General features: G+C 30.6%; 1 protein-coding gene and 1 long non-coding RNA gene across 2 annotated transcripts; both read right to left on the reverse strand.

Annotated features, from left to right (window-relative positions):
* Positions 1-467: 467 nt before the first annotated feature.
* On the reverse strand, positions 468-8,565 carry LOC128177682 (uncharacterized). Its single transcript, XR_008242864.1, has 3 exons — positions 8,411-8,565; positions 7,790-8,026; positions 468-2,818 (listed from the first exon to the last, which is right to left on the reverse strand). It is a non-coding gene; the product is annotated as an uncharacterized LOC128177682 (long non-coding RNA).
* A 799-nt stretch (positions 8,566-9,364) lies between these two features.
* On the reverse strand, positions 9,365-11,642 carry LOC128175283 (uncharacterized). Its single transcript, XM_052840795.1, has 3 exons — positions 11,448-11,642; positions 10,067-10,300; positions 9,365-9,816 (listed from the first exon to the last, which is right to left on the reverse strand). The coding sequence occupies exons 1-3, from the start codon at positions 11,629-11,631 to the stop codon at positions 9,701-9,703; spliced, it is 534 nt and encodes a 177-aa protein (XP_052696755.1). The 5' UTR covers positions 11,632-11,642; the 3' UTR covers positions 9,365-9,700.

Consider the following 11,642-nt stretch of genomic DNA (forward strand, 5'->3'; position numbering starts at 1 on the left):
GTCAAGGTTTTCACTTATTGCATAAGTAAGCTAATCGTATTCGGGATGTTTTAAAATACATTCTCTGAATTCGAGATAACGACGGCAGACATTTCGTGTGATAGTTGACAATTCTTGACAATTTCCACGACAAAGTGGGGGTTCCTCCGACACTAACATCTGCTTTTAGATTTTAACGAATATTTAGTGGAAAGTCAAAGGTAAAAAATACGGTCTCAAATCGATATTGTTTCATATTTTCCAGAACTTGTCATTAAAAGCGAATATCATGATTTGCTAAAACTGATGCTACATTATATGTTGATAAAACAAACCGGATTAGATTGTTTGATGTCATAGATTAGAGATCAATGGCAGTTCTCACAGCGTCATGAAATTTAAATTAAGCGATCGATATTTCTTTATTTATTCATTGTTCCGGATTTTAATCTAAGAAAATACTTAGATGATAATTAATTGATTTATTGTACAACATACACTTGGTTTCTTTCCTCTTGAATAGGAAACATTTAATAATAAAAAGAGTTTTTATTGAAATTTTGAATTTTCAACGCAATCACCAGAGATAATGTGAAAAAAACTTTTAACCAATCAATTCGTACAGGGTAACGAAAACTGTTGATTAAGAAATCATTTCATAGTTATTAACATATTCAAAAAGGTGCTAGCTATAGATTGAGCTTTGATATGTACATTTATAAAATTTACATTGAAAATTATCGTTAACCACATATTAAAGATATAAAGCGCAAAATGTCTTAACACAAAGTATTTATTCTTTTATCTAACAAAGAGCATAAATCAATGTGTATTAAAAAATCAATTTAATTTCAGTAAAATGTACAATGATGAACATAAGAGGGTAAACATTTGGGATTTTAATTGAACATAATTTGTTAGATAATACAGGTTTTTATGACTAACACACACATTTAGAAAGATACATAAAAAGAAAGATAGATATTTTGAAAGATAAAGAATTACGTGTTCATTTTTAACAATTTTTTTCTTTTAATGTTTTAAACGGATATATATAAAAGAATCATGAAATATGAAAATTAAATTTAAAAAAAAATTCATCATACATGTAAATTTCAGTCATAAAAATTTGCGATGATCAGTAATGTATGGTGGCATATCTCTGCCCCTTGTGTGCAAGTTATTTTAATTTTCTACATGCAACATATTTATGTCAACATGCAACTTAGTTATGTTGACATGCAACTTAAAAGTTGCATGTCAACATATTTATCTCGCATGTAAACATAACTAAGTTGCATGTCGACATATTCATCTCGCATGTCGACATAAGTAAGTTGCATGTTGACATAAAGAAGTTGCATTCCAATAAATAAGTTGCATGTTGATATAAATAAGTTGCATGTCAGCATATTTATCTTACATGTTAACATAAATAAGTTGCATGTCGACATAAAAAGGTAGCATCTATCATCTTGGATGTCACAGGTGGGCGATATTTGAGGTTTCTTTTTAGATTTTGTATAATTCATATCTCATTGCAATTTCTTGCATGTCAACATAGTTATGTTGCATGTTGACATAATTATCTTGCATGTCAACATATCGATCTTGCATGTCGACATATTTGATAGAAAAATTACTTGCACACAAGGGGCAGAGATATGCCACCATAGTAATATAATTATTCGTTTACTTAGTTGGTTTTTCTTAAAACACATTTGAAATACTTATATAATAACTTAATATTAGCCTTTTAAATAGTATAATAATAGAAATCATATCAATTATTTAGAACTGCGAGGTTGCTTTTTTGACCAGAGTCATTTTAATCTGCTGAAACCAAAAAAAAAATCCGTACCATTTATCTTAAACACCAGTTATTTTATACATAACATGGTTAGTATTCCCGGTTTTTAAATCCTCCCTTGAGTTTCATGTAATTGTGGTGAGAATTTTAAAGACGATTATCTTCGTGTCTAAAATAAATGATTCCTTATTTTGTGATTTAATTCGCCTCATTGAAAAACAAGACGATGTTTTTACCGTACTCGCTACATCAATTTAGGACATACGTTTTAAGACACAAAGTCAGTAGATGGCGATTTGCATTTTTTGTTTAAAAGTTTGTATCAATCGATTAGGTTAAGTATTATCATACATGTAGCTTAGCGGTTAGAGTATAGGGCTTGTGAACCGTAGATCACGAGTTCGAATCCGCATAAGCCTTTTGTTTTTTATATATACTGAAATATTTTTTGCAAAATTATAATTTTTTCCCCAAAAATTGCATTTTTTTCCCTATTATGCTTATACACTTCTAATGTGTCATGCTATCTATCATACTTTAATAATTTTCTGCTTATTTCAGAAACTGTGTCAATGGGTAATGAGTCACTTTAAGAATCAAATTGCAAGATCAACGGACGCATTTAAACAGCTAGAATATACAATCTAAACCACCATACATCTTATTACCAGCTGTGGTTGTCTTATGATAATGGTTATGGCGAAATACATACGGTAACTTTTAAAGTGTTATAGCAAAATGAATGAACTTGCAGACAAAAGGCTGACATACTCAAATTATAATCCAGCACATTTTTTACAATCGATAGATGTGAAAAAGATATTAGGTTTTCCGATAAGTTTTCAAAAATCAAATTAATAACTTTATATATAAATATAAAATGTTTCTTTGTTCCGGTGTCCTTTCTAAATCAATAAGCGGTGGTGTTGTATTTTGCCAAGCTCTCCTTTAGAATCTTGACATCGTTGCTGAGAGTGGATACTATTTGTAATAAATCTGAGACCTGTCCCTCCAATAGCTTGAGGTCACCTGAAATGTGATGTAATTTGTATATAACATTATTTCACTAATTGTGTTGTTATTCATATCATTACCCGATAAAATTATACAATAATTGTTTAATTGTTTAATTCATACAAGGTTTAACATTTATGACAGTGTATGAATACGTATTATACCTTCTGGTTCGATTCCTTTTGCCATTGTTTGTACCTAGCAAAGGTATCAATTATCATATGAGAAATTTTGCACCCAGGTCGAAAACTAATTTGACATTTATGATATGTTAAAAAAATAATCAAATGTGGCTTAAAGGGGCATGGTCACGATTTTGGTCAAAAATTATTTTTCCGGGTTTAATATATACAATGCTTAGGTAAGGCATTTTTAATATGCAACCACAATTTGATGGTCATTTGTTGACTTATAAGCGAGTTACAGAGCTTACAATTCTTTATTATGCAAACAAAGCTTTTGTTTACATTTTGAATATTGAAGTGAAAAGTCAAATTTTAGACCTTAAATAAATGTGTTAAACGTTAGAAACTGTTCATTTTTGCTTAAAATGAATAAGAAGATAGACTAAGTAGCTTAAATCAAAGTACTGAAGAACTGATGGGAGTTGGTTTTATCGATTATTATTTATTTTAAAATCAATGATAAGTTATTTTGCATGGCAAGTACTTTCCTATATGTATTTGAATTACGCACATTTTTTTAAATATGAATTCTCCCACAGGAATTTCGTGAAAACCCAATATGAATCATGTTGTATAATATTCAAAGATCTATTCCATCAAACTACGTATCAGTAATCGGAATAGTTATGAGAAATTGTATGGATCCAGGCAAAATTGAACTCTAGTCTCGTTCAACCAGACTCTCAGCTGTATCCGTTAATCACCGACAAGCAAGAGAGACTTTCTTCTCGTCGGAGATTTACGGAGACAACCGAGCGTCTGGTTGAACGAGCTCTGGCGTAGGAATATATAAAATCTACGACTTTAAAAATTATCTAAATTGTTTGTACCATTTAAAATCTGACTATTTACAAGGTATCTATAAATAAGTTTCCTTGAAAAACAATGCTTAAGAACTCATTACATCGAATTTATCGATTAGAACAAAATGTTGTCAGCGGTGTTGATATGTGCTTAGGTCCAAACACTGTTTCACTTTCGGTTTGCCTGAGTAACTGCATAGGAGAGTTGATTAAAATCAACTCCCAAAAAGATTTATACTGGTATATTTAACCTATGTAAACAAAAACAGGGCCTTGTTTACAAAAACAAAGAATAGCGAGCTCTGAATATAACTTAATACTGACTCCCAAATTTTAGTTGATCATTCGAAATACATTTCTAAAGCATTGTAAATAATAAAAACAGAAAAAATAGAATTAAACCAAAATCGTGACGATATGCATGCCCCTTTAACACAGTCATATATAATGTGATTGGATCTATCAAGTACGGAAATTTATTGAGGCCAGCTCAAAGAAAAATCATTCTGAGGATTTAAACTCAATAATAATTGCGTTTAAACTCAACTGTTTACCTTTAATCGCAATGTTATTTGCGTTGTAACGCAATCTTGTGCCTTTAATAGCGTTGTTCATTGCGTGGTAACGCAAATGATATCGTTTTAACAAAAGATATTTTGCAAAAAATCTTGTAAAAAGCATGGAAACCCTAAAAAAAATTATGCTAAAGGAGGTTCGAACGAGAATATTTTCATTTGATGTGTCGTAATGGCACCAATGCCTCAGCAGGTAGAAAACGTTTTAAAAAGGACATTTTATTCGATAAGCGTGTACAAGCCATTAAGCATTATCTGCTCCTAGTTATTTTTCAGCTGATGTTGTATCTGATCTCCAAGTTTTCCCTCAACTATTGAGATTTTGGTAATAAAGAATGTCACGTGATAAGTATACGAGTTCTGTTCGATGTGCTCAATTCTTCACTATCATATTTTCTATTGTTCTAGAGCCCGCATATTTTATTCATTTTTATTCATTGAAAGGACAAACCAAAAAGTCTTTATTGGTGGGTCTACAAAATCAACGATATTGCGTCAATTATTAAAATAATAGACAACCAAAGCAATTCACACTAACGAGGATGTGTCCCTTTTTGAAAAAAAACAAACATTATGGAAGATTTTTAGATAATTCAACGCATAAAAATGGCCCCTTGAATTTACTTTGTGAATTCATTCTTTATTGCGTTTAAACGCAGTAACAGTTTGCGTTAAAATGCAATTTCAATTGCGTACACGCAAAATTATTGTGTTATGACATCGTATTCACATCATCATTTTGCTTTATATCTAAATTATTTGTTTTAATAGTAAATATGTTTGCGTTTAAAAGCAACCAGCTTTGCACTAAAATGAAATATACTTTGCGTTCTATCGAAATATTTTAATCAAATGAATTTCCTTTACACTGGTACACTCGACAGGATTCCGGAAGTTTATGTAATTTCATCGCAGTTATAAAGAAAATATATTCTTTTTATATGTCATTTGAAGGTGCTTGGTCACAAATGTGGTCTAAAAATTTTCCGTTTTTATGTTTACAGTGCTAAAGTAAAACATTTCTAATAGTAAAAAATTTGAGTTTCAGTCGTCAGGTGTTAAGCAAGATACAGAGCTCACAAATATATGTTAGTTAACAATTGAAAGCTCAGGGTTTTTTTACATTTTGAAATTTTCAAGTTTATATATAAAAAAGTCAAACGCTAGGAAATGTATCTTAATGTTCAAAACGAATATGTACAGAGAAAAACCAGCTTGATTAAGAATTCTTATCGGTATATTGAACCAATGTAAACAAAAACAAGACACGAGCCTCCTTTACATAATAATTAAAGAGTTGTGAGCTCTGTATCTTGTTTATAACTCTACGACTGACTTTAATCTTTAGAAATGCATTACCTAAGCATTGTAAACAATAAAAAACAGAAAAAATAAAATACGACCGAAGTCGTGACCATGCCCCTTTGAGAAATTCTCGTTATCAGAATACTTATCTTGAGACACTCAAAAGAAATTCTCACAGTCGAACATACTTTATTACCAATTGATAAAATCAATGATAAAATTTGTCCTGTGCAATAAGGTCAGGTCAAGGTCACCATCTTTCTCCTCAACTTAAAGAATGCTAAAAGTAGACATCTATTTTCAACGAAATGAAGTTTCTTTTGTTCAACGAAATGATTAACTATCACAATGTTTATCAGTTTTGGTACTTCATTAATAAATATTTAGACTAAAATTGATATTGCTTTGCCCGCATTTCTTAAAACATATTATTAAAATCTTAAGGTTTTTTCTTATTTCCAATATTGCAGTATTTTTGATTACTACATATCATTTTATTTTGTATTTTGGTTTCAATTTTACATTTATATATTTATAAAAAAAATAACGAAATTGTAATTTGATTAGAAAATTATATTTTAAAAACACATTCTGAAACCCAAGTATTCTAATATTATTTCACATTGAAAACTCCAGCATAAAGAGACAGTACAGCTGAAAACACATGTGTGAATAACTTCAGATTTACCTATTGCATCGTTAGGGAATAAGAAATAACGTTTATTGTAATAGTTGAAATACATAAAAATCCCTTTCACATATTTAATTAACGTAATTATGAGCTCCCGGAAATTCAAGGGCCGTACATACCGGAATAATCTTATATCGTTTATTTGTACCACGTGGACTTTGATTGACAGTAATTGACACGTGCTGAAAACTACAATATCTTCGTCCCACTACGGTCATCATGGAAAACGAGGTTAAAGCGATTCTCTAAATGAAACACATCCTTACTTACTCGATAATTTATAACTGGTTTACCAATTTAGGTTCATTTTAAAATGAATAGACATAAATATGTCAAATAACCCCTCAAGGGGCCTCATTTATAAAAATAGATTTAGGTTGTAGCAACTCCTATGATAAACACGAAAAATGTTTAAAAAACTTTGAACAGCTATTACCTATGAGAAGTAGAAAAGACATATTTTTATCAACAAACCTGTCCAGGAGATTCTTCGCGAGCCCTGCATATGTTTTGTTTACAGTAAATATGCATGCGTAATAGTATAGAAGGCTGAACCCCGAACACGTTGCGATGTATTTATGTGATAGGTTATACGTAATTATTAATTTTAATGAAATAATTAGATTTATTGCATGGAGAACTTTGTAATTTTCTGAAAGTTTATACATTCATGAGTAGTACAAAAATTCCGAACCCGATCGGAAAATTTTCTCTTGAAAGTCGGTTTTTCGATAAGATGCGCCGTACTGTCTCTTAAATGTTAATCTTTTTAAAAACTCAACTACATCGATAGTTATATTGGATTCCAGTACATATGTAAGCGATATTGTCCTACGCCAGTGTTCCGCCATATAGTTCCTGTTAGATTCTAAACTTTAATACTATTTTCTATGCTGAGTTGTACAATTGTAAGAAAGAAAGAAAATGCGATCTTTTAATTTCTTGAACATTTCATCAAATGCACTATTAATATTTTGAGAAGTCGAAAAGCAGAGAAGAATCCTTCCGTAAGACTCTTTTTAAATATTTGTTTTTTTAGCCGGACACATTATTTATCAAAACCAGGAATAATGTTCTAGCACTAGTAAACAATGTGATAACTTCCTTGTTTGATATTCTTATCAGTTGACATTAAAGCATATTAAACGATTTCAAAGTCGACTGTTTTGCGACTAATTAAAGGGCAAATCGGTCGTGATATTTGAAAAACTATAGTTGATATGCATTATTGCTCTCTCTCTCTCTCTCTCTCTCTCTCTCTCTCTCTCTCTCTCTTTCTCTCCATGCCAACAGAAGTATCAAACAACGTATTGAAATAAACTTAAAATTCTTTGAATTTAAAATAAGTTTTCAAAAAGCTATCCAAAATATATAAATATGCTTGGACACAAGGAGAATGTTTTTGTTAAATAGATGCATGTACTTACAATATATCCCATGGCAAATTTTTAGAAAGAACGATGACCCTAATAGTTCAATTCGTTGAGCGTCTTTATAAATGATGAAACACATTCTGTTTATATAATACATAGCTCGGCACTGTGGAGAATTTTCACAGTCCGTCTTGCACGCATCAAGTGTTGTTTGGTATTTTCGTTTAGTATCCCCAGGGCTCACTGCAAATTCACCAATTTCTTGAAGAGTACAATCCGTGGTCCTAGAAACTGGCATAATTTTAAAAAAAAAAGAGAAAAGTCCAAGTACTGTTTCATATATGGTCTATGGTTATAGATTTATTTTATTTTTTTTTTTGGGGGGGGGTCATTATAAAAATCGTTGTTTATAATTTTGGTATTAGTTATAGACATGTCTTTCTGTGATGTATAAACATTATTATTGTATTAATCTAGACATGCGGATTTGAAATTTTCAGTTTTGCTAACATAAACAAGATAAGGAATTTAAAGTTACAACATGAGAGGAACAAAGAATTATTCTTAAAAAATAATTTAAAAAAAACCACGAATATTATTTTCTTGCTGAAATACTCTTCTGAGCAAATCATTGCGTTATTAAAAATCTCATATTTATTTAATAACCATACTTACTGAGATTTTTCGTTTCTTCTTGCCCCAAAAGAATATTTTCTGAATTCTTCTTGTAAACATCTTGGTTATGTGATATGTAGCATAAAACCACTAAACTGAGTAAGACAGTAAGATCACAGGACGACATTTTGTTTTGTAGTGATTTGAATACTTGTAGCTTGAATAAATTGCGAAAAAAGTCTTCCGGTCAGAACTATTTTTAACACAATCTTCACTCCAACGCTTTAGATGACATTGTGTTTGAAGTTTGTTTAGTTTTGTTTTTGTTTGTTTTTTGGTTTGTTTTTTTTTAGGGGGAGGGTTGTATAGTTCACATCACTATTTATACTATTAAAGATTAATTTAAATTGACTTTGTAGTAGATTTGAAATAAAAAAAAATAAGGGAAAACTTACAGGTAAGTGTATAGTTAAAAAACTGCATATGTAAGCTACATGTATCAAGGAGTTAATCCTGGCGACGCAATATCAAAACAACTTTGGTTGTGTTTCTACATGTATATACACATGAACTTACCGAAATAATGCATCTCAAGACTTTAATTTTACCACAAGTAAGCATTCTAATCAATATTTTTAACTTTGAATCTTTAGTATTTGTTTTAGAAAAAATTAACAACTGTCCTCGTTTGAGTCAATTCAGATGATGAAACTCTAAGACAAAATATTTAAAGATTCTTTTTTATCTTAAGGCCTATTTTAGTAAAGGTTAACATTTAAACGGCTATTCATATCTCCAAAATGACGTACTGAATTGTATTGCTCAAGTTCACTAAACCGCAAAACACAACGTTACATTGCATCATCAATAAGGCTAAAAAAAAATGTCAATTACGGTTCTGTCTCAAAAGCTTTATTTAAGGTATCCCACTCCTCACTGTTGTTATATCAAGAATTTTTGAGAAGTATATTAAAATATGTAAATATAAAACATATCTAAAAAGTGCAAAGATGAGGGATTTGACCGATTTAATTTGACCATTTTGCACCTAAAATGCAATTTCAGCCTGATTATGATTTGTTAGCGGCATGTGTAGGTTTCCAATTAACATAAAAACAACCCAGCCGACAACAACAAATCCAGTCAACTCCAAAATTGTCTTCAAACGCCTTTCATATCAGCCTTTTTCTATACAGTTTACGGTTTTAAAAATCTGGTCAAACATCGTCAATATTGACGTATGAAAAAACCCTAAAAATACTTAAGTTTGCAACATGCTGATATTAAACCGATACAGGATATTTTTATATAGGAGCAACAGTTTATCGTGTAATTTATTTCCATATCACTTTATGATATAATATTGGCCTTTGTCAACCCCTCTCGTAGACTCTTGACTTCACTGCTGATATCATTTACTTTTTGAATTAATTCTGATAGCTGTCTTAGCACTTCTCTAACATCATCTGAAAAGAGAAATATTTAGATGCTGGTATGATTATATAAATAGATAATTCTTGTTCCTTTTATAACACACTTATGTGGATCGTAAAATACTAATTGTGGTAAAATCTGTGGGGGTGTTATGTAGTTTTGATGATAGTTTTATACAACTGTGTGTGTTTTATCCTAATTGATGTTTGAAAATGATTATAAGTGTTCAAAATGCTTAGTAAATACTTACACAAAAAGTAAACTGTTTAATATCGAACATACCATATATTCCAGTACACACTTTATGATATAACATCGAGCCTGCATATGGACTATGTTCAACATCCTTGTTAACGATGAAACGGAATCCGTTAAGACGATACATAGTTCGGCATTGAGTTGACTTCAAACAGTCCGACTTGCATGAATCAAAGGATGTTTTGAAGGAACGCTTAACATCTTCATCAAAAACAACAAATTCGCCTTGATATTGAAGATTACAAGGAGTTGTCCGTACTGTCCGAAACAAAGACAACACAAATCATCTCAATTAACAATTGGACAAAATATTAAGTTAAAATCATCGTTGATCATTTTCAATATTAACAGCAATTACACAGATCCTGGGATATAAAAGAGAGAGTGCAATCATGAAGTTTACATTAACCGTGACAATTTACTTTTGTATACAGTTCGTTGCTACTTGAGTGGCGTCATCATTGATTATACTGTATCCAATGTAAATGTAATAGGGTTTTTTAAAGAATCATTGACAATAAATTGTACAGAACTTGTGTTATTGTTTGACATGCAAGACTTTGTAAATACTGAGCAATGTGTATGTCAATAATATGTGTGTTTCTAAAAGAAAATCTATGAGCATTTGTTTAAACCATAGAAAGACACATTACTGTTCATACAATATTTATAAACATTACAACTTTTATCTCGGGTCTACCTCTGCAAAGAAGGCTTTTACCTTTTTTTAACAAAGCAACTAATGCACTTAATTATTTTTGGCTGTGACATGTTTCCCAAGATGAGAAGTACAACATATATTAATCTAAAATTCTTAATAGGAAAATCAGCCAGTTAACCATTAAATGATAAATTTATTTTAAAATGTCCAAAAAGAGACTCTATGCTTGTCGGAGATTTACGGAGACAGCCGAGCATCTTGTTGAACGAGACTATATTGAACTCTGGCGTAGGAATACATAAAATGTACGACTTCAAATATATCTAAATTGTCCGTACCATTTAAAATCTGACTATTTACAAGGTACATGAATCTATAAATGAGTTTCCTTGAACAACAATGTTTAAATTACATCGAATTTATTGATTATAAATAAATGTTGTCAGCGGTGTTGATTTGATAGTAGTCATAACATCAAATTTTATTTTCAAATAAACATTTGTGGGGAGACACTTGTCTTGCTTGAACGCTGCCTTTTAAACTGCCGAAGATTGGTTATCGATGAAAACTTTTGATAAAATGTGGGTATACATATTGAATACAGAAAAATAACCAGCTGAGACTGGGGCTTTTTTTAATGTACACAATTTTGTATTTTCTAGCGAAAGAACAATACTTTAACCAAAAATTAAACAAATAGGGACCCGCCCTATAACGTAATATGAGATGAAACTATATACTTACGAAAATCGGTGATATTCGCTTGCCTCAACAAAATAAGATCTGAATACTTCTTTTGAGATTCTAGGATGTGAAGCATATCTTGTAGAGTTTGTTGTCCATCATTATTAGCTGTATATATCAGCTGCGAGTCTACAGCCAATACACAAAGACAAACAATCATACAAATATTCCACATTTTTATCATTCAGTGTCAGT

The sequence above is a fragment of the Crassostrea angulata genome, chromosome 3 (genome assembly GCF_025612915.1).
Source record: "Crassostrea angulata isolate pt1a10 chromosome 3, ASM2561291v2, whole genome shotgun sequence".
NCBI lineage: Eukaryota > Metazoa > Mollusca > Bivalvia > Ostreida > Ostreidae > Magallana > Magallana angulata.

Coding starts and splice junctions, on each gene's coding strand:
- LOC128175283 (XM_052840795.1), bottom strand. CDS start 11,631: ATGATAAAAATGTGGAATATTTGTATGATTGTTTGTCTTTGTGTATTG. Junction 10,301..11,447: donor AGCGAATATCACCGATTTTC/GTAAGTATATAG, acceptor TGTTTCGGACAG/TACGGACAACTCCTTGTAAT. Junction 9,817..10,066: donor AGTGTGTACTGGAATATATG/GTATGTTCGATA, acceptor TTCTCTTTTCAG/ATGATGTTAGAGAAGTGCTA.